We start from the raw sequence: 27,813 nt of genomic DNA, 5'->3' as shown, positions 1-27,813 counted from the left end.
GGGCTGGAAGGGCCGGGGCGCTTCTAGAACGGGCGGCGGGAGCGGCGGCTGCACGGTGAGCGGGGCTGGGCGAGCGGGGCAGGGCTGAGGGCACCGGTCGCGCTGAGACGAGCGGGGTAGGGCTGAGGGCACCGGTAAGGCCGGAGTCCGCGCTGAGGCGAGCGGGGCAGGGCTGAGGGCACAGGTACGGCCGGAGTCCGCGCTGAGGGTTGGGGGCACATGTACGGCCGGAGCCCGCAGCACGCTGTGCCCGCTGCCGCAGCCCCCCGGGACTCGCGGGGGTCCCGCTGCCGGAGCCCTGAGCTCGGTCCGAGCGCGTTGCAGGCTGCTCAGCCCTGGCGAGACGCGGTTCGATCCTCTCCGGGGTCCTGGCTCCGCTGCTGGGGCCGGCGGTCCCCGCGGGCCGGGCTCGGGGGGACGGCGCTATCACAAAACATCCCGCGTCTCTGTTAGCGCGTTAGAGCTCTCATCGCTAAAACAGTGCGAGAGCTTGTTGCCCTTCTCCGCGCTGTTTGGGTTTGATAGGACTGGCATTCCCGGGTAAATCACTGCCAGCTGACTTTGCCAGCTGCGTTAACTGGCTGTGCGTGTTCCCTGCCTGCCACAGGCTCACACAGAGCAAGCCATGGCTTGAGCTTCGTAGAGGTGTTCAAACCCCACTTGTTCTGCTCACGTCTCATTTTATTTTACTCTGAGCTTTGTTTACAAAAAAAAAAAGCCTGTCCCTGGACAGTTGTGCAGCTGAGCTGGGGACAAGCCAGGAGAGCGCAGGCAGCTGTGTGTGACCTGTGCGATGCCGCGACCCAAGCCTCGGTGGAAGAGGCTGAGCAAAGGCAGGGGAGAGCAGCTGGTGTGAAAACTGAAGGCACTACCTAAGTGTTACCACAGCTCAGCTGGGGCACAGCAGCTTGGCAGGTCATAAGATGGCAAAACATGCCTTTGACTAGACAGGAGTAATTTTATTTCAGGAAGCAAAGAATGTCCTTGTAACCTGGAAGCCAGGAGGAGAGAGGATATGTAAATAAAGGCTATTTTTGGGACTGTCTGACTTTGTGATGTTTGGTGTTTCCAGCCAATAATCATCCCTTTTCCTCAGTATTAAAGTAGTGTTCCCCAGCAGACATTTTTGTAACAAAACCTCTTGTGCTTTAGCTTTATAGGTGCCCTGTGAGGGTGGAGTGGAGCTGGAAGGCTGCTGTGGCCATCTTTACCAGGGTAATATTTCATCTTTCTGGCATTAAGGACTTGGAAATAATCCCACAGGTATGTTGTGAATATATATAGCAATCAATAACTCCCATTCATATTTCACAAGCAGAACATTATTCTGCATTGGTAAATTGGCACTGCTGTGACACTAACAGACAAAAATGTGGCATCCTGCTAATGCCATAATTTCTTGGGATTCGTTTTTTAATATGACTAATCATACTTTGGGAAGCAGTGCAGGAATTACACACTTCAAAGAAAGTAACAGCAGGGGGAGCTGGGTTTACCAGTAAGCATAAGAAATTTTTCACTGGAGGTTTAAGTCAGGAATCCAATCTGTTTATGATTTCCATGCTGTGTGCATTGGCAAACTTCCAAAGAAGCAAGCTGTAAACATAGATATTTTTCCTATGACTAGTTCTGATTTTTGTGCATGGTTTTCTATATGTCAGAGATGTGAGAACATGGAGTGTGGAAGCAGGCATGTTCTAGGGGAATGTTAGAACAGAATCAACCTCTGAGATAATGCCTGATTTTAATTAAATTGAATTGAAAGAAACGGTTCACTGACAGCAGACCTTTTAATATGAAAATAACTCCTCTTATTCCTGAACAAGAAGATACTTTTAATGCTTTATATGGCAAATGATAAGTTATTCCAAGTTGTGTTAAGTATGATTATATACTAAAGTTATGGCCTTTGCACAGTAAAATGCAGTCTAGATATTAATGCTAAAAAAATAAGCTGTAGTGGAAAAAGCCCAGGGTCTTTTTGTCTCACCAACACTGTGGGATTTGACTCCAGGCTGCTTTATAAAAGCAGAGCTTGCAGAGTAACATTGAAGAGGATTTGCTGTGCCTTAGACTTGCATCAGTTTTGTTCTCTACTGGAGTGTGGAAGAAATGTTTTATTATGGCTTTAAAAAATTACTGGGAGCTAATCAGGATGATTTTGGCTTCTAAGGTGGTTATAATTTATGTTAAAAGAAAGGCCAGCAGTTTTGCATGACTGTGCTGTGTCCTTGTTAATGCTTGCAAATAAACAGCTTTTCCTCATTTTCTTTTGGCTTGCCTTGAGAAGCACAAGGCAATCACATTGCTGGTTTTGCTAGGTAATTATAATTGGTTTTAGATGCATATTAAAATGCTTTATAAAGAAGGGCAGTGATGTTGGCATAGGCTGCTTCAAGCAGTAAAACAAGTGTGCTCTGGAGGAAGGGGCTGGGTTGAACACTGGTGCATCTGAGTTCATGTGGATGATGAATTGCAGCTTTGAATTACTTGGTTCAAAGTCTTCAGCTAATGGTGTAGGTTTTCTTTCCTTAGTATTTAATAACTTTTAAAATGTTTTATAGCTGCTATCCTGTGCTGGGCGAATCTGCAAGGCTTGAAATACTGCTACAGGTGAATGGTTTTATGGCTGCCTTTCTTGATATTGAGAGGCTCCTCCTTGGCATCATCTTGAAAACCTGTTTAGAATTAAGCCAATCTTTTGGCTCTTAACAAATAAGCAGCCTTGCAGGTTTGGTTTGTATAATTTTCCACTTGGATATCATTAACCTTATTTATAGCTATTTATAGCATTAACTGATAGCAGCTTAATGCCTCCTTGTGAAGCTCCATTGTTTGTGGAGGGGAAAGGGATGAAGCCATCTGCAGCCCCAGTTCAGTGTGTCTGAAAGCACCCGTTGGGGTGTCTCCAGGCAAGAGGATGGGTGGAAAACAGTGGCATTTGGAGGAGCCCCAGACATTTCTGTCTCATCCAACAGTCCAACCTCAAATAGCTGTTTCAGTATGGATCAAATTTCAGAGCCTCAACTTTGTGGGCACCTGTGGTTCTTTCTGGGGTCCCTTGTGAAGGGAGAAATGATGAATCTGTCTCAATGTTCTTAGAAGGCTAATTTATTATTTTATGATGTTATATTAAAGAATACTGTACAAAAACTATACTAAAGAATAGAGAAGGGATACAGAGAGAAGGCTACAAAGATAGTAATGAAAACTTGGGCCTCTCTCCAGAGCCCTGACACAGCTGGATGGTGATTGGTCATTAAGTAAAATCAATTCACATGAAACCAATGAAACATGCACCTGTTGGTAAACAGTGTCCAAACCACATTCCAAAGCAGCAAAACACAGGAGAAGCAAATGAGATATTGTTTTCCTTTTTCTCTGAGGCTTTTCAGCTTCCCAGGGGAAAAATCCTGGGCAAGGGGGTTTTTCCAGAAAATATGATGGTGACATGCACCAAGAGCTCATCAGTGGCCTGAGGTGATCTTGAATTGTGGTTTGCTTGTTGGATTTCACCGTGGTACTTAAATGGAAGGAGCTGCTTTAAGAGTGGTTTCCCAGGTGTCTTTAACAGCACAGACAAGGAGATGGGCTCTAACCCTTCCTTGTGTCAGCAGCTTGCATGCTGTATTCCAGGAGCTCAGAAAAATGGTATCTTAATCAGATGTTGACAGTATCTGGTTATGTTACTTTGTCTCCCAAGCTTTATTCCTCTGGGTCTGTAAGCAGAGAGCAGTACTCTGCCTTAATGACTTAGAAGAAACCATTGCTCTGTGTGCTCTGAAAAAATCTCCCCCAGCTAGTCTTTGGAAGAAGAGGTGACTTTGCTGGTAGCAGTTTGGAGCAGTTAGGTTGCACCCCAGTTCCCCAGCTCCCCTAAAGAAGCCCCATGGCAGAGGGAGTGCTGCCACTTTTACCTGAGGAGTGGAAGGACACTGTTTTTCTGCTGTTAATGTGATCAAAAAGTGTTCACATGAGTACAAGTAACACTCTGGTCTGATTTACCACAATAAAGGCTATGACTTGTGTTCTTTATGTTGTACAGACTGATCTTATGTTGGTTCCACTTAATTTAATTTCCCTGCAGAGAAGTCTGCAAATTTGGAGCTGGATGAAGGACTGGCTTTTTTGTCCCTGTTTTTAGTTAGGCTGTCAGGAAGTGGAGTTCTCTTGTACTTTGGTGCATAAGGGAGACCATAGCATATCAGTGTGAGCAGAAGTTGAGTCCTGAAGGCACTGGATGTAATAGATATTTGTTTCCTCTTCTGACCTGAAAAAAGTGCTCCCTTTTGGCCTATGCTCCCTGTGACTGGATATGGAATTCAGAGTGAATGAGAAACTGAGAATCATGGTAGATATGCAAGCAATTCCCCTTTAATAGGTCAAGTCTATTTTTATATCTTGTTGCTTATGAGGTTTTCAGAAAGCTTATTTAATAAAAAAAATTAGTCTAACCTGTGGAGAAAAATTCCATCCTTATGTATTTTGTCTAGGACTTTTTTCCCTCTGCCAGTGTTCCCTGGGCCTGACAGCACTCTTTCCATAGGAGTAATGATTCACTGAGGTCTTGTACTGTAAAGAAGTAAGAAAACCCAAAACCCACTAAAGAAAAGCCAGAAATGTAGGCAGTGTTTGTTATACAAATGCTTGTTTGGCATTTCTGTTTGAATAAAACATACTGCTTTACAAACATTTGGCTCCTTTATTGAGGCATGAGCTGCTCATGCCCCTTCTGCCCTCTTGCCCTCCTTTCAGCTGAGTGGGGTGGGCACATGTACGTGTTGCTGTGCACACACGCTCCTGCCAGCCAAGCCTGTGGTTATTCAGCCTCCTGTAATTCATTATTTGTGCTGGTTTTCCCAGTAACAGCTGTCAAAAGAATGTACAAACAATCTGCCAACCCTGCAGCCAGGTGTCCTGCTTGTTTGAGCAAGAGCTGCTTTCTCTTTTTACTGAGGTCTCTGTTTATTGACTCAAGTAAAGCTGAGTAGGATGGTAAAGCTGTTGCAGATCTGCTGTAAAGACAAGCTGGTAGCTGTAGTACTTCTTGGCAGATTTCCTCAGCCATGGGAGAACATGGTGAGGAGGTGCAGGAAAGTGTACAGTTGTTTTAACTGGAATATTCACTTGTAATTGTTCTCCCAGGCTTTATGTTGTGCATCCAAAAAACCACTCCATTAAATGATGGCAGACTATTCAGATGGACAGATGAGGCTCAATATATCCAAATTAATGTACTTCCCAAGTGCACTTGCTGTGCTTTCTGCTACATCACTTACTGTGGCTTGCAGTGTTGGCAGACCTCTGCATGGCACTGTTCGCTCAGCTTTATTCATTTCTCAGATTACCCATGTACTAGTTCTTAACTAACTTCAACAAGCAGTTTGGGAATATGTGGTTTGCAGGAGGGTGAGAAACAAAAGAGGGAAAGGAGAAGACTTTTTATGATACTGTGAGACATTTTCCTGCTTACTCATGCTTGCAAACTGTTGTGGTGAATGATTCTGATTCCTTGTGTAGTCTTGTAAAGCAATCAAAAGAATAATTTAGAAATAATAATCTTGCCTTGTGATAATACACAACAGAGGACAGAGCTATTCCTAATGATTTTGTGGTGGTGGTGTCACTGAGGATGTATTTGGTCTTTGTTTCTGTGGCACTGGTGAGCCCAGCTGAGGGAGAGAGTTTCAGTTGTGCTGTGGGCTTGAAAGAAAAAAATATTCTTTCTTCAGTTTTTGTCTTGTGGGTATTTCATGTTTTGGAGGCAGATGTGTGGAGCCCAAGGGAACAAGTCAGAGTTATCACAGAGTTATCTTGAGTCCTTCCTATTTGCTGCATTGCTTGAAATTTCAGGACACTCCTTGTATTTTTCTTTAATTTTTCCCTTCCATTCCCCTTTCTCAGGTTGATTCCATTTTGTCCCCAGTAGTTACATTTTTACTGTATTTCAAGTTACTGGGTTGCACGTGGTAATTTTGAGCCACCAGTTTGCCCAGTTACATTGAGCAGGAAAAAGCAATCACTGAGCTGAGGTGGGGAGTTGTCACCTCCCTTGTGACACTGCAGGGCTGTGCTCTTGGAAGTGGAACAATCTGCTTTCACCATCCCTCTCTGGGGCTGGGTTTCTAAACTGGCACAGCCTTTGAAATACAGGAGTTATAAGGGCTGTGCCCAGAGGCCAGTATGCTGAGATAATGCATCTTGAATAAGCAGAACTGGAAATTTCACTTCTAACTTTTCCAGCCATTGCTGCCACTTCTACACTACAAAATGTTCTATTCCTCTATTTGGCTTTCTCACTATTTGTGTTTCTAGACAGTTTTTAAATAACTGAGTTTTATAGAATGCTATAAACCCATTTAATTTAGACTTTTATTATTATTGGAATATAATTTGTGGATCTCATATTTTCCAGCTCTAGTTATGTCTGACATGGAAGGTGCTGAACTGCTCTTGCAAAAGAGCTTTTTCTCACTCTCAGTGGACAATGTGTATATGTAGTTTCCCTTTTCTCTTGTGGGCTTTCCAGTGTCTCCCATGTAAATCCCAAAGAATATGCAGTATAGCATTTGATGCTGTTAAGTAACAGCTCCTATGGTTGAAGAAGAGTTTTTTCAAGCTTTAAAAATTCAGGGAGTCTAAATAATTTGCATGAGGTGAAAATGCAATGAAAATGAAGATAAAGGTTAATGCTTTGGCTTGTTTCTGACAAATAAGTTAATTATTTTTATTCCTCCTTTTCCTTTTAATTTTTAACAGGTATCTGGAAGATGAAGCCCTGGCTGCAGTTGATGTTCTTCCCTTGTGTTTTCCTGATCTGGCACGCAGAGGCAGAGTTCTTCACCTCCATAGGTGTGGAAAGAACCAGTGCATGATGTTGTGATGTGGTTATTGTTATTGTGATTGCTAGAACTGCTGAAGTTATCATCTGAAGCATATGGTTTTCTAAATGTGGCCCTGGCCAACACTGTCTCTATTAGGGGAAGCTGCTCTTCTGCAGCCTCAGTGCAATTTGTTTGCAGTTGGCTGACTTGGAACGCTGACCAGCATGATCCAAGTTTCTCTGGGGCCTCTATCAGTAAAATAAGATGGGCTCTGTGTTCTATTAGGGTTTGTGCATCTGTTGTCATTTTAAACAGAGCACACCACCTTATGCTAGAAAGCTTAGTCTCTTGAATTTGAGTTATGAAAATGGTTTAAGTGGTAAATATGTGAAGTTTTTATTTTTCCCCAGCAGCCAAAATGTCCTGTCTTCTCAAAAAGCAGAAGTTAGGTGTCAGAAGGAAAAATCAGTAACTCCCTTACATGGTGTGTTTTGCTAGGCCTGACTAAATCCTAAAGAATTTGCACTGTAATAAATCTGTAAAATAATTTGATTTTTATGACAAATTAGTTCCTGTGTTCTAATAAGATCCAATCATGTATGATTGTGGTAGAGCTTCAAATGAGCACAAACTGAGTTTTCTGCTGTTAATTGCTGTAACATTTTCCTGTTGAGCAGTTTGGGGACTTGCCCTCCATAAGGGCATTAGAGGCTGATTAACTGCCACTGGCTGTTCTCCAGAATGTTCTTTGAGTCAGTGGAGCTGGTTCTGAATGGCAAAGCTCAGAGCTCCTGGTGGGTTGTTGTGCACCTCTGTGTGGAACTGCTCAGCCAGTCCTGCTGCCAAGCTCCTCACGTGCCCTGTGGCTGGCTCAACAATGTTTAACTACATGTGTATTATTTGCTTCTGATTTTCTAAGTAGCATTTTATACAAAGCTTCCACAAAGAATCACCTTCTCTTTAAACTTACCTATTTCTGAACCTTTGCTAACTCTGAAAACAGCACATCCTGCTGCCGTCTATCTGCTTAATCATGCCTCATTCATAATTACTTTGGAATGCTGGAACTGTGGTTGCATTTATGAATCTAATAATGTTCTTTCAGTTTGGGCTTTGAAAAGCCAAGTTTGTCACAGCAATTAGGACTGATATGTTAGCAATTTCCACTAATGCTAATCAGGAGAGTGTGTGTGAGTCTATGAACATTAGTCTGAAATTCCTCTCTGTGTAATGTTAGGCTGTTCCCATGGTTACTCATACTGTAAAGCTGTAACTTTAAATGATGTTAGTGGTTACACTAGCAATTTGTTAGTGTGACCTAATCTGTGTCCATATGTAGAACATATGCTTTGGCAACCATTTGCATCTTTTGTTGCCTTGTCTCCATAGCTGTAGGAGTGTCAAACCTTTTTTTTTTAATTGTCTTGCTTGCACTTGTAGTACTAAAAGTAATTGAGAGGCAGAGGAAGGGTCAGAGCAAAGCTGCATGAACTGTTGAAGCTGGGACTTTAAAAGCCCCTTGAAGCACTTGAATGCCAGACCTGTGTGTCTGATAGCTTTTGTGGGGTACAGGCATTGAAGTGCACATCCTTAATTTGTCTGTTGTTTGTGATGGTTTTAATAGCCCTGGAGCATTTAAGGTTTCTTTTCTGTGCACTTGGGAATTGTTACTTTTTTAGGACTGATGAATATTTGCTCCTACTCTTTTTAGGTCAAATGACAGACCTGATTTATGCGGAGAAGGACTTGGTACAGTCTTTACAGGAATATATCCGTGCAGAAGAGAAAAAGCTCTCTCAGATTAAAAGGTAGGGGAGATCTGTGTAATGAAGGGTGACAAAATGGCTCATTTGTGTTCAGTCACACCCCACCTTTGTGATGCTAAATCTTGTCGGTATTTCCTCAGTAGATAATTGCAGGTGTCACTTAGAATTTACTTCTTTAGAAATGGTGCTCTGGTGGGATCTCCCCACTTTGCCCTGTCCTTGTACCACTACAGGACTCCTGTAAAGAGGACACATCAGTCATGTCAGTCTTGTCATGAGAGCTGAATGCCTCTGTGTGCCAGTGCTCTGTGCTGCCTGCTGTTTCATGCCACCAGCCCTGCTTACAGGAGCCAGGTGTGCCAGTGGCATTTACCAAATCTCTGGGTTCCTTCCTGTGTTGGCTTTGCCCTCAGGGGCAGTTCTGCCCTGTTCAGGTGCCAGCCTGGCTGCAGCACATCTCTGATGTTGTCCTGATTGCTTGGATCACTTGAAAGGCTCTTGCTGACAGCTGATACTTTGTGTCATGTAGGAAGATTAATTCTGCTCTAGCCAAAAGCAATATATGCTAGGGTGTGACAGGAGGATGGGCTACATGAGGGCCAGGTTCAGAAGAGCCAAGTGCCTCTAGGAGAACTTGTGCTTTCCAAAAAACTTGCAGCTCGAGGCTGTATGTGTCAATCTGACCTTCCTGTGGGAGTGTAGGATGAGAATAGAGCTATGGAGTAGTGGAATGGTAGGAGTTCTGGTCACATAGGCACAAAATGTTCTTTTCCTGAAAAGCTGCCCTTCGGAGGCAAAGCAATATCCTTTTCAAGTATTGGTAAAGAGAATATCTGTTCAGTCTATGAATAAACTGGTATTTTTAAGGCTTGTTACAACTGAGATGCATGCCTGCTGAAGTCAGGTTTAAAATACTAAGCAGGGAAATACTTTCTCTTTGAAAGAGACTATTGTAATTTTAAAAACCTCCACTTTATCCTTGTGAACTTGAAAGATTGAAAGCCAGTTTTGACAGTAAAAGCAGCAATAATTTGATCTAGATGTGTAATTTGAATGATTTAGGAAGGAAGATGTGCATTCATAAATGCCTGAGAACAACTTATGAATGCACATCTTCCTTCTTAAATCATGTGCACACTTCTCATTCCAGCTGGGCTGAAAAGATGGATGTACTGACCAGCAAATCAGCCTCTGATCCAGAAGGGTACCTGGCACACCCTGTGAATGCATACAAGCTCGTCAAGCGTCTGAATACTGACTGGCTGGAATTGGAAAACCTGGTTCTTCAGGACACAACAAATGGTGAGGAGTTACAGGGGACTGCTGTTGGGAGGCAGCCTTGTGTTCTGGAAAACCACAAGCTTGTCTGTGGTTTAAATATTATTGCCAAGTTTGTTTAAAAAGCAGCTAAGGACTTGACTTGTGTGTACTGATTACCCAAGTGAGTGAGACTTGCGACTGAACACGTCTCAGTCAAGATCAAACTGTTTTATTTGGGGAAGAAGGGAGAATGGGATGTGCTAAAGCTGTGCTGGTAACTGATGAGTGTTATTGTTCTCTTGTATATAAACTGCTTTATTTGATTTCCCAGTCTGTTGCTTCTCTTGATGATCACTGTTTTTTGATAGTGTTGATCAGAAAATAAGATTAAGAATCAAAATGAGTCCCATATTGAACTGGTGGAGAAACTTGTATCAGCCTCAGTGTTAGAGTTGGCAGATGCTGTAGTCTGTCAAAACCAGGATTGCTATATGATTGCTGTCTCTAAATCTGTCCTTCTAAATCAAATGTTTCCAGTACTAATCCTTGGGTTTGCATCATTTTTTCACATGTCTGCCTGCATACCTTTTTTAAGCGGAGGTTTATTTTTACTGGACTCTTAGAAAGTGAGGAAGAGGTGGTTGTGTTTTTCAGGCAGAACACCACATGGTTTCCCTTTCTACTCTGCATATGCTACAGTTTAGGTACTTGAAAGTTTTTTCCAGACAAGGCTTTTATTGCCTTTTGGAATAGTTATCCTGAATGGAAATAAAATACTCATGTCTGTTGAATATGTCTGTTGCTAATTTTTTCTAAATGCTTCTTTTTCCAGTTTGGCTTTCTGTATGATTAGAAATGGTTGGGCTGTTTTCCTTCAGTTGATGGCTTCCTCTTCTGTCCAACCAACCTGCTGTGTAACCCTGACATGTTTACTTAGTGCATTTAATTTTATTTCTGAGTATCACCTGGTTTACTTGTCAGGTTTCATTCTCTCACTGAGTGAGGCTCTATGCTAGTGAGGGGATCCTGGATCAGGGTCTCTGCTCCTGGAACTGAGACTTGAAAAGCTCTTGTAGCTTTAGATGTTGGAATACCAAGTTGGAGATCATTGACCAGTACTACAACCTGAAATCAGCTGTCTCTGTGGGTATTGCAGGAGATTTGATGAAAGCTGTTAAGTTTTCATGTCAGAAAGAGATATTACAGGACAATGAAGATCATTAGATTCACATTGTACATCAGTAATTTTGTGGCACAAGAAATTTGAGTTTAGCTGTTTATTCTTTATTTTTTACTCATGAGCTGTATTTCTTGAAAAGGGACAGAAAACAATGTGTTTATAACTTTTGAACCTAGTAAGAGGCTTTAAATCTGGGTTATTTGAAACTTAATTCTCAAGCCAGAGCAGATGTTTCCTCTTCTGTGTCAATCTTGTGCTCATATTTATTCAAGCTCTGGAAGTAACATCTTGCCCTTTTACTGCAAAGGCTTTATTGCAAATCTTACGATCCAGCGTCAGTTTTTTCCAACTGAAGAAGACGAGACCGGAGCGGCCAAGGCTCTGATGCGCCTGCAGGACACCTACAAACTGGATCCTGAAACCCTCTCTCGAGGGAACTTGCCAGGTAAGTGTGCCAAGGACTCCTCAGCTTTAACAGGAAGGAAATGGTAACATCCTCAAACTCTCTCCAAAAGTCCTTTATAAAATGAGGATTACCTGATTTTGCCACAGATGCTTCAGAAAATTTCAAGAAATGCTGGGATGTCTGATTATTAGCAGAGTCCTGATTAATGTTTGCTGCTGCTGAGAATAGGTTATGGTGGCTACCTGCATGGTGTTTACTAACTGAATAGGCTTCATTGGTGTGTGGGTAAATGAGGTGACACAATATTTTTATTTGTTGTAAGTATTACTAGCAATTAATAATTAGCTAAATTTTAAGTCTTACATGTGCATCTTCTGAGCTGGAGCAACTGGAAATCAGTGCAGTCAACTGGACACCCAGTTTGTTTAAATCAACATCAGCTTGCTTATGCACAAATACAGATTTATAGTAAAGAGAAACAAGCTGGCTGTGCAGGTAGTCAGGCTTCTCTGATCATCTAACAGTATTAACCTGTAGGTTAGGTGAAATCTGTTTTACAGTCTTAGTCTGCTCTTCCTTTGTCTACAGCAGAAAACACAGTAGCTTACCACTGTAACTTCTGTTAACTTCTCTTTGTTTCCAAAGGAATGGGTTAGAATAAAATTAAGGCAGTTTACTCTTTAATTCTGATGGTGATCATTTTAGTACTGAACCTAAGATATTGTCAAAGCATTGTTTCTTAGAAACATTTTTGGATGATAAAAGTGTGTATTTACAGATACTTCTCAGTGTGTCCCATGTATTTAAGGCAAAGGTGCTTGTGTGGATTGCTGAAAGCTGTATTTTTGGTTTTAGGAACAAAATATAGATCCTCCCTGACAGTTGGTGACTGCTTTGGCATGGGGAAGACAGCCTACAACGATGGGGACTATTACCACACTGTGCTTTGGATGGAGCAGGCCTTAAAACAGCATGATGAGGGGGAGGATACAACAGTCAGCAAAGTGGAGATCCTAGATTATCTCAGCTATGCTGTTTTCCAGTTTGGGGACTTGCACAGAGCCATGGAGCTCACCAGGCGCCTGATATCCCTCGGTAAGAACAGAGACCGCGTTGCTTTAGCAGGGAAGTGCTGCCAGCAGCAGAGCTGAGAGCAGTCATGGCCCATCCACATTGGTGAGGTGATTGGAAAGGATATCCTGACAGATCACTTTAATAAATGTGGGTCCTGGAAAAAAGTCTATTTATACATGAAGTGTCTTTAACAAGCTGTCTTATGGTCCATGCTGTTGTTACCCAAGGCCCTGGTGTGTCTGACTGCACTCACTGCCTGTGTGCTTTGCTGGACCGTACTGAGATGCTTTGTTTGGCAGTGGTTAAAGCCTTGCTTGTCTCAAGTAGAGGTCAAGGCTACCACAGATATAGGCAGTGCTGCACCTTCTGTGAAGTCCTACTGACTTTACATATACCTCTTTATTCCTCAGTGCAGGTACTCATGGATGCTGGAATACTTTGCCTGAGATCTTGCAATATTTCTGAATATTCAGAACAAACTGAGTTTCTTAAAACCTCTTTTTATTTCTGAACTGTTTTTAGTTTTCCCTTGACTAAGCAAATAAGCTTTCTATCCAGCTTTGCCTACTTCCTGCAGTGGAAAGGTCTGTCCTCTTCATATAGAGTTAACATTACCTGTGTTAGGTATTTGATGGGATTTTTAATGAGCTGTGGTTGCTAGTTTAGATATTAGCAGCATCCTGAGAGTGGGTGAAACTTTCCTATTGAAAAATATTTATTAGTCTAATTTCTGCAGAACTAGAATTCTTTATTTAAAATTTACAAGAATATGAATATGCATTGAATCTAGCTCTAGGGGTTTAGCACTGATAGCAGAATGCAAATCCTTATCAGCAGCAAACAGTGGAGCACAGTTGGCAGTCCCTTGTGAAAGGAGCAGCTTCCTCTGCTCTGGGCTCAACTTCCCTCTCTGGCCACTATTATCCTGTGCTCTAATGAGTGGTGACTGGAGTGAGCTTTTGGGTTGGTTCCATGAGATAAACACAGTGAAGTTGGGAAGGCCAGAAAGGAAAGAATCTGTTGTAGGTAGTAGCATCCAGAAACACAGATGAACAAGGAATCGTTCCTTCTTAGTTATCTGGGATAAAGGTCTATTGATGATGATAATTGATTCTTACCAACATCAATAATAAATCACTAGTGTGTCCAAAGATGCTCCCTCCCATATAACCCTGTTAGAGCTACAGATGGGTGCTGTAGGTGGGCCCAGAGCTTCCCAACCTGAGAGAAGTCTTTGGGACTGAAGACTGTGGCTGGACTCCACCACAGTATTGACTAAAGTCTGCTTGTGCAGTGTGGGTGAGCAGCATGGTGGAGAGGAGGGGTACAGCAAGTGGGCTGCCTTGGTCTCTGCTCATCGTGGGTAGAACTGGCCAGAAAAGTTGAGAGAAAAGGAGGAATGTGAACAACAAAAACTTTGTGTTCTTTTTCTTGGAATACAAGTTTTATGATGGGTTCTTCCAGGAAGGATTCTTTTGTATCCTTAGTGCAGCTCTCCTTTGCAAAGACAGGAGCTTCCCAGTGTGGATTTTCAGTGCAGACTGAAGCCAATGCCTTTGTTTGCCTGATAATGCTTTAGGAAGGGAAGAATTGTTGCTGTCTTGATACAAGGCTTGTTTGTCCTAACAGTTTGCAACAATCACCATTTCTGTCTGGTTTTCTCCCAATGAAGACAGCACTCATGAGAGAGCAGGCAGTAATCTGCGGTACTTCGAGAAGCTGCTGGAGAAGGAAAGAGAGGAGAAGGAGAAAGAAAATTCAGTAAACAAGACTGTGACAAGCACAGAAGCTGTGGTGCAAAGTGGAGCCTATGAGAGGCCTCTGGACTACTTGCCAGAGCGTGATATCTACGAGGCCCTGTGCCGAGGTGAAGGGGTGAAAATGGTAAGGGACAAGAATTTCCTGACTATGCTGCCTTTGCATAAGGGTGGTCAAGCTTGGTGGAATATATTGTTTTTTCCTTCTGTGAAGCTCTTTTTTTAAGAAAAATTTAAGTTTGTTTCTGTCCAGGTTGAGATTTGTATCTTACATCTTGGCTTCTCAATCTTCAGCTGTTACACACAAACAACTCTTAGCTGTACCTCTGAAGGGTTGTTGAAAATTGATTCTCCTCAGTCTGTCTACTCAGCTTTTTCTAAGTCAGCCATACAGGGCTTTTTCCCCTGAGAGCTGATTATGCTTTACCACACTCAGGGAATCACATTATTCCTTCCCTTTTGCATCATAGACATGTATTCTGGAATGACTATTTTGACCAAGTGATTTCCAGTACCTCTCAACAAATATCACTTCAATTCTTAGTCCTGGGAAAAGAACCAATTTATTTCATCCATATAGTCTTAATTATGAAAACCAGGCTTTTTTTTACAGCTCACTGCTTGCATAGTTCTTAATCTGTAACCTATTATGGTTTAATTCCCCTAAAGATGAGTATTTCAGATGCTGCTCAGTGGTATTTGGAGCAGGATATCTTGTTTTTAATTGCAGTGAATTGCAGAATTGTTCTTGTTTACCTCTTCTATCTTCTGGTCACCTGATGGCTTTTACAGTCTGTGTGGAATGAAGCTCATCTTCTTGCCTTGCCTGTTTGAAGTCCAAGAAAAGTGTTTGAGCAAACAGTGCTTTGTTTGGCATTTTGTTTCAGACACCTCGAAGACAAAAAAGGCTGTTTTGTAGGTACCATGATGGAAACAGAAACCCTCATCTGCTGATAGCTCCCTTTAAAGAAGAAGATGAATGGGACAGTCCTCACATTGTGAGATACTATGATGTCATGTCTGATGAAGAAATCGAGAAGATTAAACAACTAGCTAAGCCAAGGGTAAGTTTCCCTTTTTCCATCTCACTAATAACTGCCAATTCCATGCTTCAGTCTCTATTAGCAAGGGCTAAGCAAAGGATTTGAAAGATCTGGTTTCATACTACAGATGGTACACTGCAGCTGTTGCCTAAAAGGAAAGATTTTGAAACTGCCTGGTGATGTAGGACCATAAAGCCCAGGCTCCCAAAGGTACTTATGCATTGTACCTTTATTTGTACTTTAATTATGCAAAGTTCTTACTAAATGGCTTAGAAAGCTTTAAGAAATTAGAGACTAGACTTGAAAAGATAAATGGCTGACTTAAAATGATGTGAGTAGGTGTGCAATGTGTCTTGAATCTGTCTTTTGAACTGGAGCCAAACTTAAATGATATTTAAAACCCCCAAATCTCAAGAGAAGAGGAAAGATAAAAATGTAAGTTGTGCTAGAATAATACCTAGAGGTTTGAGTTTTGTTGGGTTTTGTTTTGTTTGTGTATCCTGGAATCCACTGCTTCTGTTCTAAACCATAGATATTTCTTGCTACTCATGATATGAGTTCTGGTGACAGCTACCTCATGCAAAGCTAGTAATTATCTGTTTTTTCTGGAGGTGGAATTTTCTGTCACCTTTCTGGCAAAAAGTAGTATGGCAGTGTGATAGTAGTAGACGCCCCCATACTTTTTCTGTCAGATCTGAGCAGAATGTAAAACAAAAATCTTTGCTTATAGAGGAGTGGTTCATTTTAGCACTCTTCAGGCTACCACTATGAAATATGGTACAAAAATTCTAGTGAAGACTTAGCTTTCTGTATTTCTGAATGTAAGCATAAATAGTTAGAAACAGATTGAGAAACTGATGCTTCCCCAGATGATTAATAATTTGGGATGTTTGTGAAGCTGGTCTTCTATCCAGTGTTGGCTGAACACTCCTGTCTCAGTGAGGAATCTCACCTCCTTAAATGGAGAATTTTTCCTATTACATCATAGTAGAAAACTTCAAGAGCTTCAGATAAAATGGAAGTATTCACATAGAGCATATCACTTAATCTATTTTATCAAATAAAAGCACTGTCTAAAGATTGCTCTTTTTTATTCAGAGTTTTACGGAAAGTCTTAATGCTTGGTCTCTGAATTTTGCATATATTACTAATGTTAGAGGAATTTTTCATGTAATCTGTGTAGTGTAGAACTGCAGTCAGTCCTAGAAGAGTAGGTAAATATTATAGCCTTAAGATTCAGATGAAAATTGTCAATTTTAAAAAAGCAGCCATTTCTTTATGAGTTGTTTTTTCTAAACCTTAGCTGCTGGAGTAACTTTAAATTCTGCACTACTACTGAAAGAATGGAAAATTCAAGTCCTGTGGTGAGATGGTCCTTAATAAATACAGCTTAATTTTAGCCTGGAAATTTTAGTTGGGAATCATGGAAGCTTTCAGACAGAACTGTGAAGTGTTATTTTATTTAAGGCTCAGAAAGGTGACCACTTTGTTTATTCTAAAATGCATTTGCAAGACAATTTTACTTTTGAGTCCAAGCACTTAAACATTATCTGCAGTTTACACTTGCCAATACTTTCTGTAGAGAAAGAACATCTGTATGTGATTGGGAGTAGCTGCAGTTTTTATGCTTGTTTTGCAAAATGCAATCACTGTTATTCCACTTCCAAAAAGTAGATCCAGCTTTTCAGGCAATCCATCAGAACTGGCTGGGGAGAGTCAAGAAAATTCTTAGCTCTGTTGATGTGGATAGCATTGAGGCAGGTCCATCATAGTATGAGAAACATATTCCTAAAATCTTAGTGTTACCTGCAAGCCAGGATTGTCTGAACAGGCAAGAACATGGCAAGAAATAGGGAGGCATAAATATCTGAGCTCATGCTACAGGGTTTCAGCAATGCAGAATTTCAGAAGGAAATAACAACAGAGTTTGCTAAACTAAACAGACTCTGAAACAGTCAGTGAAGCTTCTGACCAATGAAGGGTATTATGATGATTTTTGAAAGCAAATGCCTCTTACAAGGCTGATTTCTCCACCCTGAGAGAGGAAGCCTCACATTTATCAGTTGCTTGTACCAACTGAGACGTAGATTGTGTGCCTTAAATGAAGAAACCTGCCTGTCAGAGCAGAAAGGAAATAATATCAAAGCAGTCAGGCTTATTTGTGTTCTGATTTATTTAGATCATATGCTAGGTGCAGAAATCAAGCAAGCATGTACAAGCTTGAAAATGGCAGCAGAATGAAAAGTCTGAGAAGCAAAATATATATCCCCAAAGCTATGCTTCACTGTACCAGTGAAGAACAACTAGGCAATCTGGCTCTTCTGTTATAATTTACACAGGCAAAATCTGGAACAAAATAACAGTGAGTCAGAATTACAGCAACAGCTGTGCCAAGAACTCTTGTATAGGGACAAGACAGCTGACAAGGAGTGTAAAGCTGGCTGGAGACTTATTTGAGGAAAAATGAAGGAAATAATGACTGCATTCCCTGAAGAAGAGGCAAATAAAAAGGCCTTCTATGACCTATAATTAAGTGGAAGAAAAGAGGTATGATTTAGAGTGTGTGTGGTTAACAGGAGTTAAATTTAAATGTGGTCTGAGTTTACAGTCAAAGAAAAGAGTATCCCAGTTCTTGTTCTCAGCTGCAAGAATGAAACCAAAGTGAGCTGGTGTATTGTTAGCAGTCATCTGTCACTCTGACACTACAGCAAACTATCAATTTTGTCAAGTTTCATTTTTTTTCCCCTACATATCTAGTCATATGGCCTACATGTGATGATACTCACTGTTTAAAATGTCTAGGTGTGCTGTGCTTTTGCAGAGTTGCCTTCATCAGAGCTGGATGTTCCAGGCATCTCTCAGCTGGAAAATTTGAGCATGGAAGTGTTGAGAGTTGTATTTGAGAGTTTTCTACTACTGGGGACTTGCTTGTCCCATAGTTTGTAACTTGTTCTGTAAAAGTTTTCACTTGTTATTTTACATCTGAGAATGAGGTTGGGGTTTTAGTCCATATGAGGAGCAGGCTGATTAAATTCATGGACTATCCAATGATTTTCTCTTTGCTAGGAACTTGGACTTCATATGTTGTTAACTTTTGTTGTTGTTCCCTCTTGCTAATATTGACTCCAGCTGTTTAAAAAAAGTGCCTTCAAAACCTGTTAAGCCAGCAACTTAACAGGATAGGATTTAATCAATATCATGGCTTGGGCAGTCCCTCAGACTCTTTTTCCAGGGTCAAATACAGGTGATGGATTGTACTTGTGATTCTGCATGTGTTGTTTCACCATGAAGTCAGATCATATTCCAGGTTGAAGCTCTTTTATCCAGTGAGTTACTGAAGTTGGACAAATCAGGTGTTGCTTTTGGTAAGATATGAGAAATTTTCTCTCCTGTAGCTGATGTATTTCTTCCCCCTTGGGATTTTTTTTGGCACAGCTGGCACGAGCCACAGTACGTGATCCCAAAACTGGTGTCCTTACAGTGGCCAGCTACAGGGTATCCAAGAGGTAAGCAGAGGGAAGGGCTGAGCTTTAAGGTTTTTGTGCTTAACAGCTGTTGTTTGCTACCTCCTATGTCTGAAAACCTGAGCTGCTTTGCATGTAACCAGAGCTTCCCCAACAAATGCATGGGAAATGGCTCTTTTAGCCATCTGACAAAGGGCAGGAGAACCCTTCTGCCTTGGGAAATGGGATGTGGTGATTGGTATTGTAAAATAATGTGATGCTGTCCTTCCTTAGCTCGTGGTTGGAGGAGGATGATGATCCTGTTGTGGCCAAGGTGAACCAGCGAATGCAGCAGATCACAGGGTTAACAGTGAAAACAGCTGAGCTCTTGCAGGTTGGTGCACTGGCTTCACCCTGGTTAAGGTGGAATGCTGCAGACAGATGTTTTGTGTGTGCCAGGCAGAGAAGGGTGGAGAGACCAAAGCAATATAAGATAACTTCATGCAGAAATCTGATATTTATCAGTTTGTTCTGAGGGAAATGCCTGCAGCTTATTTTTCAAGTCTGCAAAAGCTTATTTTCTGTCCTAGTTCAATGTTTCTAAGACCCAAGTATTTTTTTGCTATAGTCTGATATGAATTCTGATCTTTGGATGGCTGTTGGGAAGAAGAGTGCCAGTAGTACAGCACTGCCAGAATAGCTGTATGTTAGTCTATTCACTGTTTCTCTTCCTCCATGCTCCTTGAATTCTGTTTCAGAACTTGATAGAAATACTCTGGTTACAGGCTATCCATAGAAACCAGGTAATTGTCTAGTGAATGGGAGACACATTAAGTACAGCCTCAGAGTAACTAAAGCATGTTATGTGATTATAAAGTGAGGGAAGAGATGCTTTTAAGTAAATTTCTGTGAAACTGGAGAGGCATTAGTATGTAACAGATCATACATGTGTGGCACAGAGTCCAGTTCTGTCCCCTAGGCCGAACTCCCAGAGTTGCACACTTTGATCTGCCTTTCCTTCAGAGGAAGGAAGAAAAAATGTGGTGGAACTATTGCTGCTGAATGTTAAACAGGCTGTTGTAGTGATAAGTACAAACCCTCAAGCTACAAAAGGGAAAAAGCACTCAAGTTGTTTCTCATCTGTGTACCTCAGTTCCGGCAATCTAAAAATAAATCCAGTGTACTCTAGATAATCATCTTGCCACAAAGTGCTGTTTCTCAGAGCCTGCTTTGGATTTCTGAGAGCAAGTGCTGTTCTGCAGCAGTCACTTGCAGTTCAATACATATTTATGTGCTTCCTTCTTCCATGCTGTAGGTTGCCAACTATGGAATGGGAGGGCAGTACGAGCCACACTTTGATTTTTCCAGGGTAAGATCACACTTGTATTATTTCTTAATGGGGTGGGGAGGAGGGAGCAGTTTGGTCTGAGATAAATTTTGGAGGTGTTTTCTTTTAGAGCATTTAATATGTAGCCCTGTTGCATGGATGAATTATGAATTCTGAAAAGCCTTTGCACTGCTTTCTCTGATGCTGCAAGTTCAAAAGAATCATGAACAAACGTCCCTGCTTACTTTGGGACCTTGATTCTTTACACAGTACAGAGACTGTAAAAGAGTCATACAGCACTTGAATGTGCTCTTTGCATTGTTTTATTTGTAAACTGAGGTCTGCAAGCCCTGGGTTGTGAGTCTGCCTTGTTCCATTAGGCCTCTGAGTTCAGTGATGTTGTCCAAACCCTGCTTTGCTGGGTGCCTTAAAGCATTTTGCAGGAGCTGACTGAGGAGGAGATATCCTTCCACCTTCCTCCTGAAAAGTAAACATTATGGAAATCCTTGTGGGTTGTCCAGCCCTTCTGGCAGACCCCTGAGAGTGGCTGCAGCACTGGGGTCTGCAAAGAGTTCCCTGGGTTGGTTTTGAGGGCAGTGCTCCAGCCCAGGTTGCATGAACAGGTGCTGGTGCTGGGTCTTCACGAGGCACTAGAGGGCTCTGCCTGGCAAAGAACAGCTCTGCTTTGCTGTGGGAGAAAAGAAGAGCAGATTGTTAATAATGACCCTCAACAAGTTCATAAGCATACTGAGGAGCTGTGGTGACTGTTAACTTCAAATATAAAATCCATGTGATGCCTTGGTTTCCGTGGTATTTCAGTGGGATCTGGCATAATTCAGATTGTCCCAGGTAGGAGGGATTGCTGCAGCCAGAGTATACAACCCAATAATTGAGTGCAGAATTGAAGCCTCCCAACTTAGCACTGTTTAAAAAATAAAAAAAAATCCAAGTTTTAACACTATGGAAGTTTGTATTCATTAGTTTTGGCCCATTCTGAGAATTTTCCTCTTAACTTCAAGTCTGCTTAGTTTCCTGAGTTGAGCAAGTGTTCTTAAATTCTCTTCAAATCCTTTGAACTCAAGGACCTCAGGCATCAAATTGGCCACTGTGGACTTTACTTTTGGATTAGGAGCTGGAGCAGAGCTCCACTTGGAACATAACCTTGGCTGCATTTGTCAGCTGAGGCAAGGCACTTGCAGAGGTTGCCTCAGTTCTGGTCTGGTCCTGCAGGCTCTCTGTGGATCACAGACTTTGTGTTGAAATAGAGGTGCTGCTGTCTCCCCAGCTTCTGATCAGCCTTGAAGCTTTTTATTCCCTTGCAGTTCTCAAATAGAGGCACTTTAGTAGCTGCCTACTACAACTTGGAGATTTTATTGGTTGTTCAAGTTAGATTTTTGCTGCTGAAGTTGAGAAATTCATAGTTGGACCTGGGTTTCACAGCAGTGGCAGTAACCAGGGAATTTTCTGTATCTGTGTTCTTATGTTGGCTTTTTTGGATTGGATTTGCATATGCAAGTTTGGGGTTTTTGTGAACACATTTCAGGAAAGACCACTTGTTCATTAAAACATGCTTCAAGCAGATTGAACTACATCATCTTAGATATGGTCACTGTGGTTTTCCCTGCTGTTTCTTTTTCAATACTGATTTATTGGTTTCTTTAAATGTTGAACATTACTGCTTTTGTGTGTAAAAATGCAGCTTGATATCTCCTGACTGGAAGGACTTCCTGACTATTAGCAATGTAAATAAATTTCTAATTTCACTCTTTTGAAGGAAAGACACTGGTATTCTAGATGTTCTTTCTGCTTCTACACTGGCACCAGTGTGATCTCAACTTCAACAAATGAAAGTCAATGTTTTTTACAGACTAAAGACAATTTGATCTTTTTGATGTGGTCTTTAGTCCTAGACAGGCAACCACCTGAAACTACTCTATAGTTTTGTCTGCTGTCAAAACATGCATTTGCTCTTCTCATGACAGTATTTCTTTGAGTTGTTACATTTACACGACTGTTATCTAAAGCCCACTGAAGATTAATTTTTTGTATTCATGTCAGTTGTTGACTTTGGATCAGTGCCCAGAACAATAATGGCCTGTTGTTGACCTTACTGGGATAACATCTGTGCCACAGGCCCTGAAATCAGTGCTTCCATTCTCCCTCCAGAACTGTTCAGTGCAATTTCTCCTTGTCACATCCCAGTGCTCTGTGCATGCAGCTGTGCATCCTGGCTGCAACTTGTGATGGCTTTAACATTGCCCTGTATCACTTGTCCCCTTCCTGTTCCAACTCTTTAAATTGGGCTTGAGGATCTCTGCAGAGCTGCACGTGGGTAGCTCTGTTGGGAGCCTGGGTTAAAGTTGTTGTCTGTTGCAGCGACCCTTTGACAGCACACTCAAATCGGAAGGAAATAGGCTAGCGACGTTTCTTAACTATGTAAGTACCTCTGTCTGTCTGCTGTCTGGGAGCTGGAAATTTGCAGTTATTCTCATTTAATTTTATAGAAAGATGAGCCAGATGCTTTCAAGCGGTTAGGGACTGGAAATCGTGTGGCCACTTTTTTAAACTATGTAAGTATGATGATCCTTTATGCATTGAGTGTAACTTCAGCAGCATCTTTTTACAGCTTGTGCAGTTGGTTATTTGTAGAGATTTCCTGGCATCTGGCAGTAGGGATTTCATTATTCCTGCAGCATCAGGTGCTGTCTCATCTGAATTGGTAGAATTTTGGTGGTATTTAACGTCAGAGCAGAAAATTTGAATACAGGACCCATCTTCTCCTTTCGGTCACTCTGCTATGGAATCTTTTACCTAAGTGGATTCCGTGGGGGAAAGGAGACTTTGGCTTAATTCTGAGAGGGAAATACGTGGGGCACTCATGTGGTGTGCTTTTGGAGAACTTGACTAGCAGCCACTTCATGTGAGACAGTCACATTTTTCCACCACTGTTTGACAGCACGTGATGTTGTGGTCTGTGATCCTCTTCCTCAGCTGTGTGGCAAAGCCAGAGTTGCTCAGTTGCTCAGCACAGGTGCTGCTTCAACAAAGGCAGGCAGAGCTGATAAACTTGGTGCAACTAGGTTACAGTGCAGATTTGAAAGATTCATTAGTTGCATGCATTATGCAGCCTACAGACCATGTACACTGGAATCCTAAACAGCTGCCACTGGGAATAGTGGCCTTGTTTTCACAGTAGTCTTCTGACACTATTTTATCTATCAACCTGTACCCACTGTATCTTTAGGATCACCTCATGTTCTGTGTTTAGGATTTTAGTGATATAGTTTAAATATTTTTCTCACAGATTTTAAATTTGTTGGCCGACATCATATTTTGAGTGAAATGCAGCTCAAAACAGAATCAGAAACACTTTCAACTTGGTATAGTGGGGAGGGATATAATCTTCAAAACAAGAATTGGAGTAAGATGGGTAACTGAAATATTCTGCTGCAAAGAAATTTTAAATTGAGTCAATATTTTGTTTGCTTCTTGGAATTTTGGATGAGCTTTGATTTAGAAGGAACAATACGTATCTCTGCCAGTTGTACATGGTCAAAGGCACTTTGCCCTTGTTTGTCCCATACAGAACTCATTACACATCATACATGTACCACCAGCCTTACTAAAAAGAGTCATTTTGTGGCTAAGACGTGTATTAACTTGCAAGGCTGCATGAACATGCTTTCTAGCTGGAAGGGGCAAAAACCTGTGCACCTGTGGCATCTGATGCCCTTTTATTGTACCAAGCAGGAGGACACCAGAGTGGTAACAACATTTCCTATAAACAGAAATCCAAGTTACAATAGGGATTGTGGGGATTTGGGGAGTGTATTAATAGTAGTTTTAAATTTAGTGGGAGTTGGATCTGACTAATTTGTTTCTTTTAATTAGAATCTGACCCAAAGCTGACTGATTTCAGTGGAAAGACATTCTATTTTTAATGGGATCATTTCTAGAAACTTTGGGGTTTGAGTCAAGTCTAGAATTTACAATAAATCCTTTGTTACTGATGAATACAATAGGGTTAAATTCATTCCAGTGTAGAAGTGTAAAACATAAAAGATACATGGTTTTGTTTAGAATCTCATAGTTGTAGCTGTTGAAGCTTGAGCTGCCTAAAGCACTTGAAGTTGCATAAGACTGTTGGTGAACAGCACAGAAACAGTGCAGAAAGAGGTTTTTCTAATAGTTTGTGTAGTTTTTGAAGTGGTTGACCAAGATGCATAAACTAAATTATGAAAATGAGTTCCAAAGGCATGGTTTCAATTTACAAGGAAATATGTGGTTTAACAGACACTTGTTTTCCTAATTGGATCATAAAGTAGAATGAAATTCTTGAAACCAGCTTACTCTGAAGTCCTCTCTCTTGTTCTAGAGTATTAGCTTTTTAACATGGCAGGTACACAGTTTTAGTGGCTGTTCAAAGTAGAGGATACATAATCTAGGAAATACAGAGCAGATAGACATAAGCTGCACAAAAGCCTTCAGCTGAAATAAAATGCTTCAACAGCAGGTACTGCAGCTTCTGCTGGTTGAAGTGCACCCTCCTCATCAGTGCTGCTTGTAGAGGTGCAAGTGGAAATGTGTGGAAAGGCCTTGGGACATTTATAGCTTGTGGAACTGTATAAAAAGCCTTGTAAATGTACAGTTTGTGGACTTTGTTTTCTCAGATGAGTGATGTAGAAGCTGGAGGAGCTACAGTTTTCCCAGATTTTGGGGCAGCAATATGGCCCAAGAAGGTAAAGTCTGTTGATGTTTTTGGGTTTATTCCTTCTCTCTCCACTTCCTGGCTCTCCCTCAGCACAGTCTGTGTCGGTCAGCTGATGTGACAAGTGCAGTTCATTGCAGCTGCAGTGATCTTGCAGACCAAAGGGCATCTCCCTGTGTTGGCTATTTGTGAAATGAACAGTTTCTCTGCAGAGCTGTTTTAACAAAGTAAACTTGTGTTCAGTAGAATTCCTCTGTCCTCTGAACATGGCTGTACTAAAACAGGACTAAGAGTTTTTCGTGTGCTGTTGATGGTGACCTGTTAAAGTGCTTCCAGCTGCTTGTAGCTGAATCCATGGGCATCCTCCTCCCCTTACTTTAAACCTGGTTATGTTGACTAGGTTCTGACTAATCCAGATCTGATCTCACTTTTCAGGGAACAGCAGTGTTCTGGTACAATCTCTTCAGAAGTGGTGAGGGGGATTATAGAACAAGACATGCAGCTTGTCCAGTACTAGTAGGGTGTAAATGGGGTAAGTAATTCCTGTTTGGAAACAAATCCTGAAGGAAGGCTCATGTATGTAAAGCTGGGGATACACTGGCCTCTTAAAAAGGCATTTAATAACCTGGGTACCCCTTCAACTACTGGAGTCATTTGGCCATAGTGAAATTTCCTGCCATTGATCTCATGAAGTATTCAGCAGCTGCATTGTACAGCTACAGCTTTTCTAGTGAGCTTTTGTGTCAATGGCAGCACAAAGTGTAAGACTGTCACTGGGTTTGTGTCATGTATCAGCATCAGAATGACTTGAATTGTCACTTGACTAGAATCAGGTCTATTCCTACAAAGATCTGCCCATAATTTGAGCTGCAAAAGGATGAGAGCTCCTTGTAAGGTAAATGGGAGTGTCTGGACATCAGGAATTTCTGCTTCCTGCTGAAAGCTTATCGAGCTTTGTATCATCTATTCCCATACCTGTATCCCCTAGCCCCCAGGGTATGTCCCTGGAGTGCCAGAGATGCTGACTGTCAGTGACACAAGCCCCAGAATACACTGCTCTCTTAGTGTTGGCTCCAGAATTGTGCCTTGGGGAAGATCCTTTCTTCTCCAGCCTTTTGCATCTTTCTGTGTGTTTTCCCTTGGGGGAGTAGAGAAGTATAAGCATGGATCCCCAAACTGAAAGATTTACCTAAAGTATCCATCTAGGTTGTGATGATATCCACACTGGGTACATGGTGATAACTAATTTCAGTTCCCTGTTTCCACAGTTTCAAACAAATGGTTTCATGAAAGAGGAAATGAATTCTTAAGACCTTGTGGGAGAACAGAGGTTGACTGAACTCCAGCCTGCTGCAGACCTTTGTTTCTGTCTCCTTTTCTACTGTTGTTTGTTCCAGTTCATTTCTAAGAAATGATCCATCTTTTTCTCCAAGAGTCCTGGCACTTTACTACAAAAGAACAATAAAATATGTAACACCTGTGAAAGAAAGTAAATGGCATTGTACACACTCATGTCTTTTGGTTGCAGTTATTTCCACATTTTCCCTGCCTTCCTCCCTACAGTCTCCCTCTGTAGTAGTGGTGCAAACAGTGCTGTGATCAATTCTGTTTCTTTGGGTGCTTGGTCTTGTGCCTTTTGTACCTCAGATTTAGATGTTAAATATTTCTTTGAACCAAAGTTTTTTTTTAAAAAAAAGTTTTGTGTACATGTTGATTTTATTGTATTTCTATGGATCACAAGTTTTAAAGCAAAAATAAATATTCTTTCCATAAAGTGATTCTCTATTTGGAGTCCTTGATTGGTGCATCAGTATTTGGATTTAAGGAACACTGGGCTTTTACTTTTTCCTCTGCAGGCCTGTTGCCTTGTTGCCCTTTTCTTGTAGAAAATGCATCATGATTTTAATCAGTGTTCTGTCTCAACACATATGGAAATCAGTAGGATGTCTTGCAAGCAAATCTTAATCTACTTCTGTAGACTGGAGGAGGGTTTTGTCATGCCCTTCAGGGAGGCTGGGAATAATCATTCCCTGTGATTCTCCTTTGCCCTTTTGCTCTGTTAACATGTGAGTATTGGCCCCTTGCCAACACATGGAGGACTGGAATGAGTTCCCATTTCTGAATTATTTACAAAGAAATTACAGTTAATTGCTGACAAAAAAAAGCAAAAGTTGTGGAGGAACAAGGCAATGTTTTAGAAATGTGGGTGCTTGGTGTTAGTCTCTTGTACCAGTATGTGGCTGTGCAGCTGAATTGACTTTGGAACCACATCCTGCTGTCTTCTTGGGAGAGACTGGTAGCATGGGAGAGTTTTACATGTTAGATATAACAAATGTCATTAATTTATTCTATCAGTATTAAAGCAGTGTGCCTCAGCAATGCATCTTCATGTGCTCTTATATTTTATATGTAAAGAACTGGTGAATTTGAGGGTTATTCCTTCATTTAGGTGCAGCATGCACCTGTACTCACTAAAGCTTTAATTTTTCTGTTAAACATGCACAACTGATTGAAGAAAGAGGCCTTGCATTGTCCTGACAGAGACTTGCTGAGCTGAAGTTGTTAATAATACTGAAATGAGAATCCAGACTTGTGACTAAGCTTTGTGTGAATACTTAATGTAGGTAGCTATAGAAACTGCACCATTTTTTTCCTATAAGATTTGTAGACCCAGCACAGCAGAGCTCAATAACTGCTCTCTAATCTCCCAGGGCCCTTCTTTGCTTGCCATGAATCTTGTGGTTGCTGGCTGGCTGCTCAGAATACGTCATTGTTGACCTCCAGTTTTCTTAGTAAAATGTCTGAGCATAACACAAACTTGAGAAATCAGGAGTTTTGCCTTATAACAAAGTATTCAATGTATGACAGTCTTGCAGATATGAAGAAGTGATGATGAGCCAAAGCCACAGTCTCTGGTTGGAGCACTCTGGGTTTCAGGGGAAGAAGAGGAGCCTTCTTAGGCTTTGTCGACGTGGTATGTTGACAGATAAAGTTTACATCAGGACTCTGGCCAAAAACTGCATAT

The 27,813-nt window shown here is 41.5% G+C and overlaps 1 protein-coding gene across 10 annotated transcripts; it reads left to right on the top strand.

Annotated features, from left to right (window-relative positions):
• P4HA2 (prolyl 4-hydroxylase subunit alpha 2) lies at positions 1-26,566 on the top strand. 10 transcript variants are annotated; one of them, XM_064724936.1, is made up of 17 exons: positions 64-184; positions 1,153-1,263; positions 6,760-6,852; positions 8,536-8,632; positions 9,741-9,892; positions 11,338-11,475; positions 12,292-12,531; positions 14,183-14,394; positions 15,155-15,331; positions 18,746-18,816; positions 19,048-19,147; positions 20,069-20,122; positions 22,457-22,516; positions 22,585-22,650; positions 24,751-24,819; positions 25,224-25,320; positions 26,057-26,557. In XM_064724936.1, the coding sequence occupies exons 3-17, from the start codon at positions 6,771-6,773 to the stop codon at positions 26,125-26,127; spliced, it is 1,686 nt and encodes a 561-aa protein (XP_064581006.1). In that variant the 5' UTR covers positions 64-184; positions 1,153-1,263; positions 6,760-6,770; the 3' UTR covers positions 26,128-26,557. The 10 variants fall into 10 exon arrangements, with proteins under 10 accessions (XP_064581000.1, XP_064580997.1, XP_064581004.1 ...); XM_064724930.1 differs by lacking the exons at positions 64-184; positions 22,585-22,650 and adding an exon at positions 1-55 and having other exon boundaries at positions 26,057-26,566; XM_064724927.1 differs by lacking the exons at positions 64-184; positions 22,457-22,516 and adding an exon at positions 4-55.
• The last annotated feature ends 1,247 nt before the right edge of the window (positions 26,567-27,813 follow it).

Source organism: Zonotrichia leucophrys, chromosome 13, assembly GCF_028769735.1.
Source record: "Zonotrichia leucophrys gambelii isolate GWCS_2022_RI chromosome 13, RI_Zleu_2.0, whole genome shotgun sequence".
Taxonomy (NCBI): Eukaryota; Metazoa; Chordata; class Aves; order Passeriformes; family Passerellidae; genus Zonotrichia; species Zonotrichia leucophrys.
The sequence above is the reverse complement of the archived record's forward strand: the minus strand, read 5'-3'. Positions and strand labels throughout refer to the sequence as shown.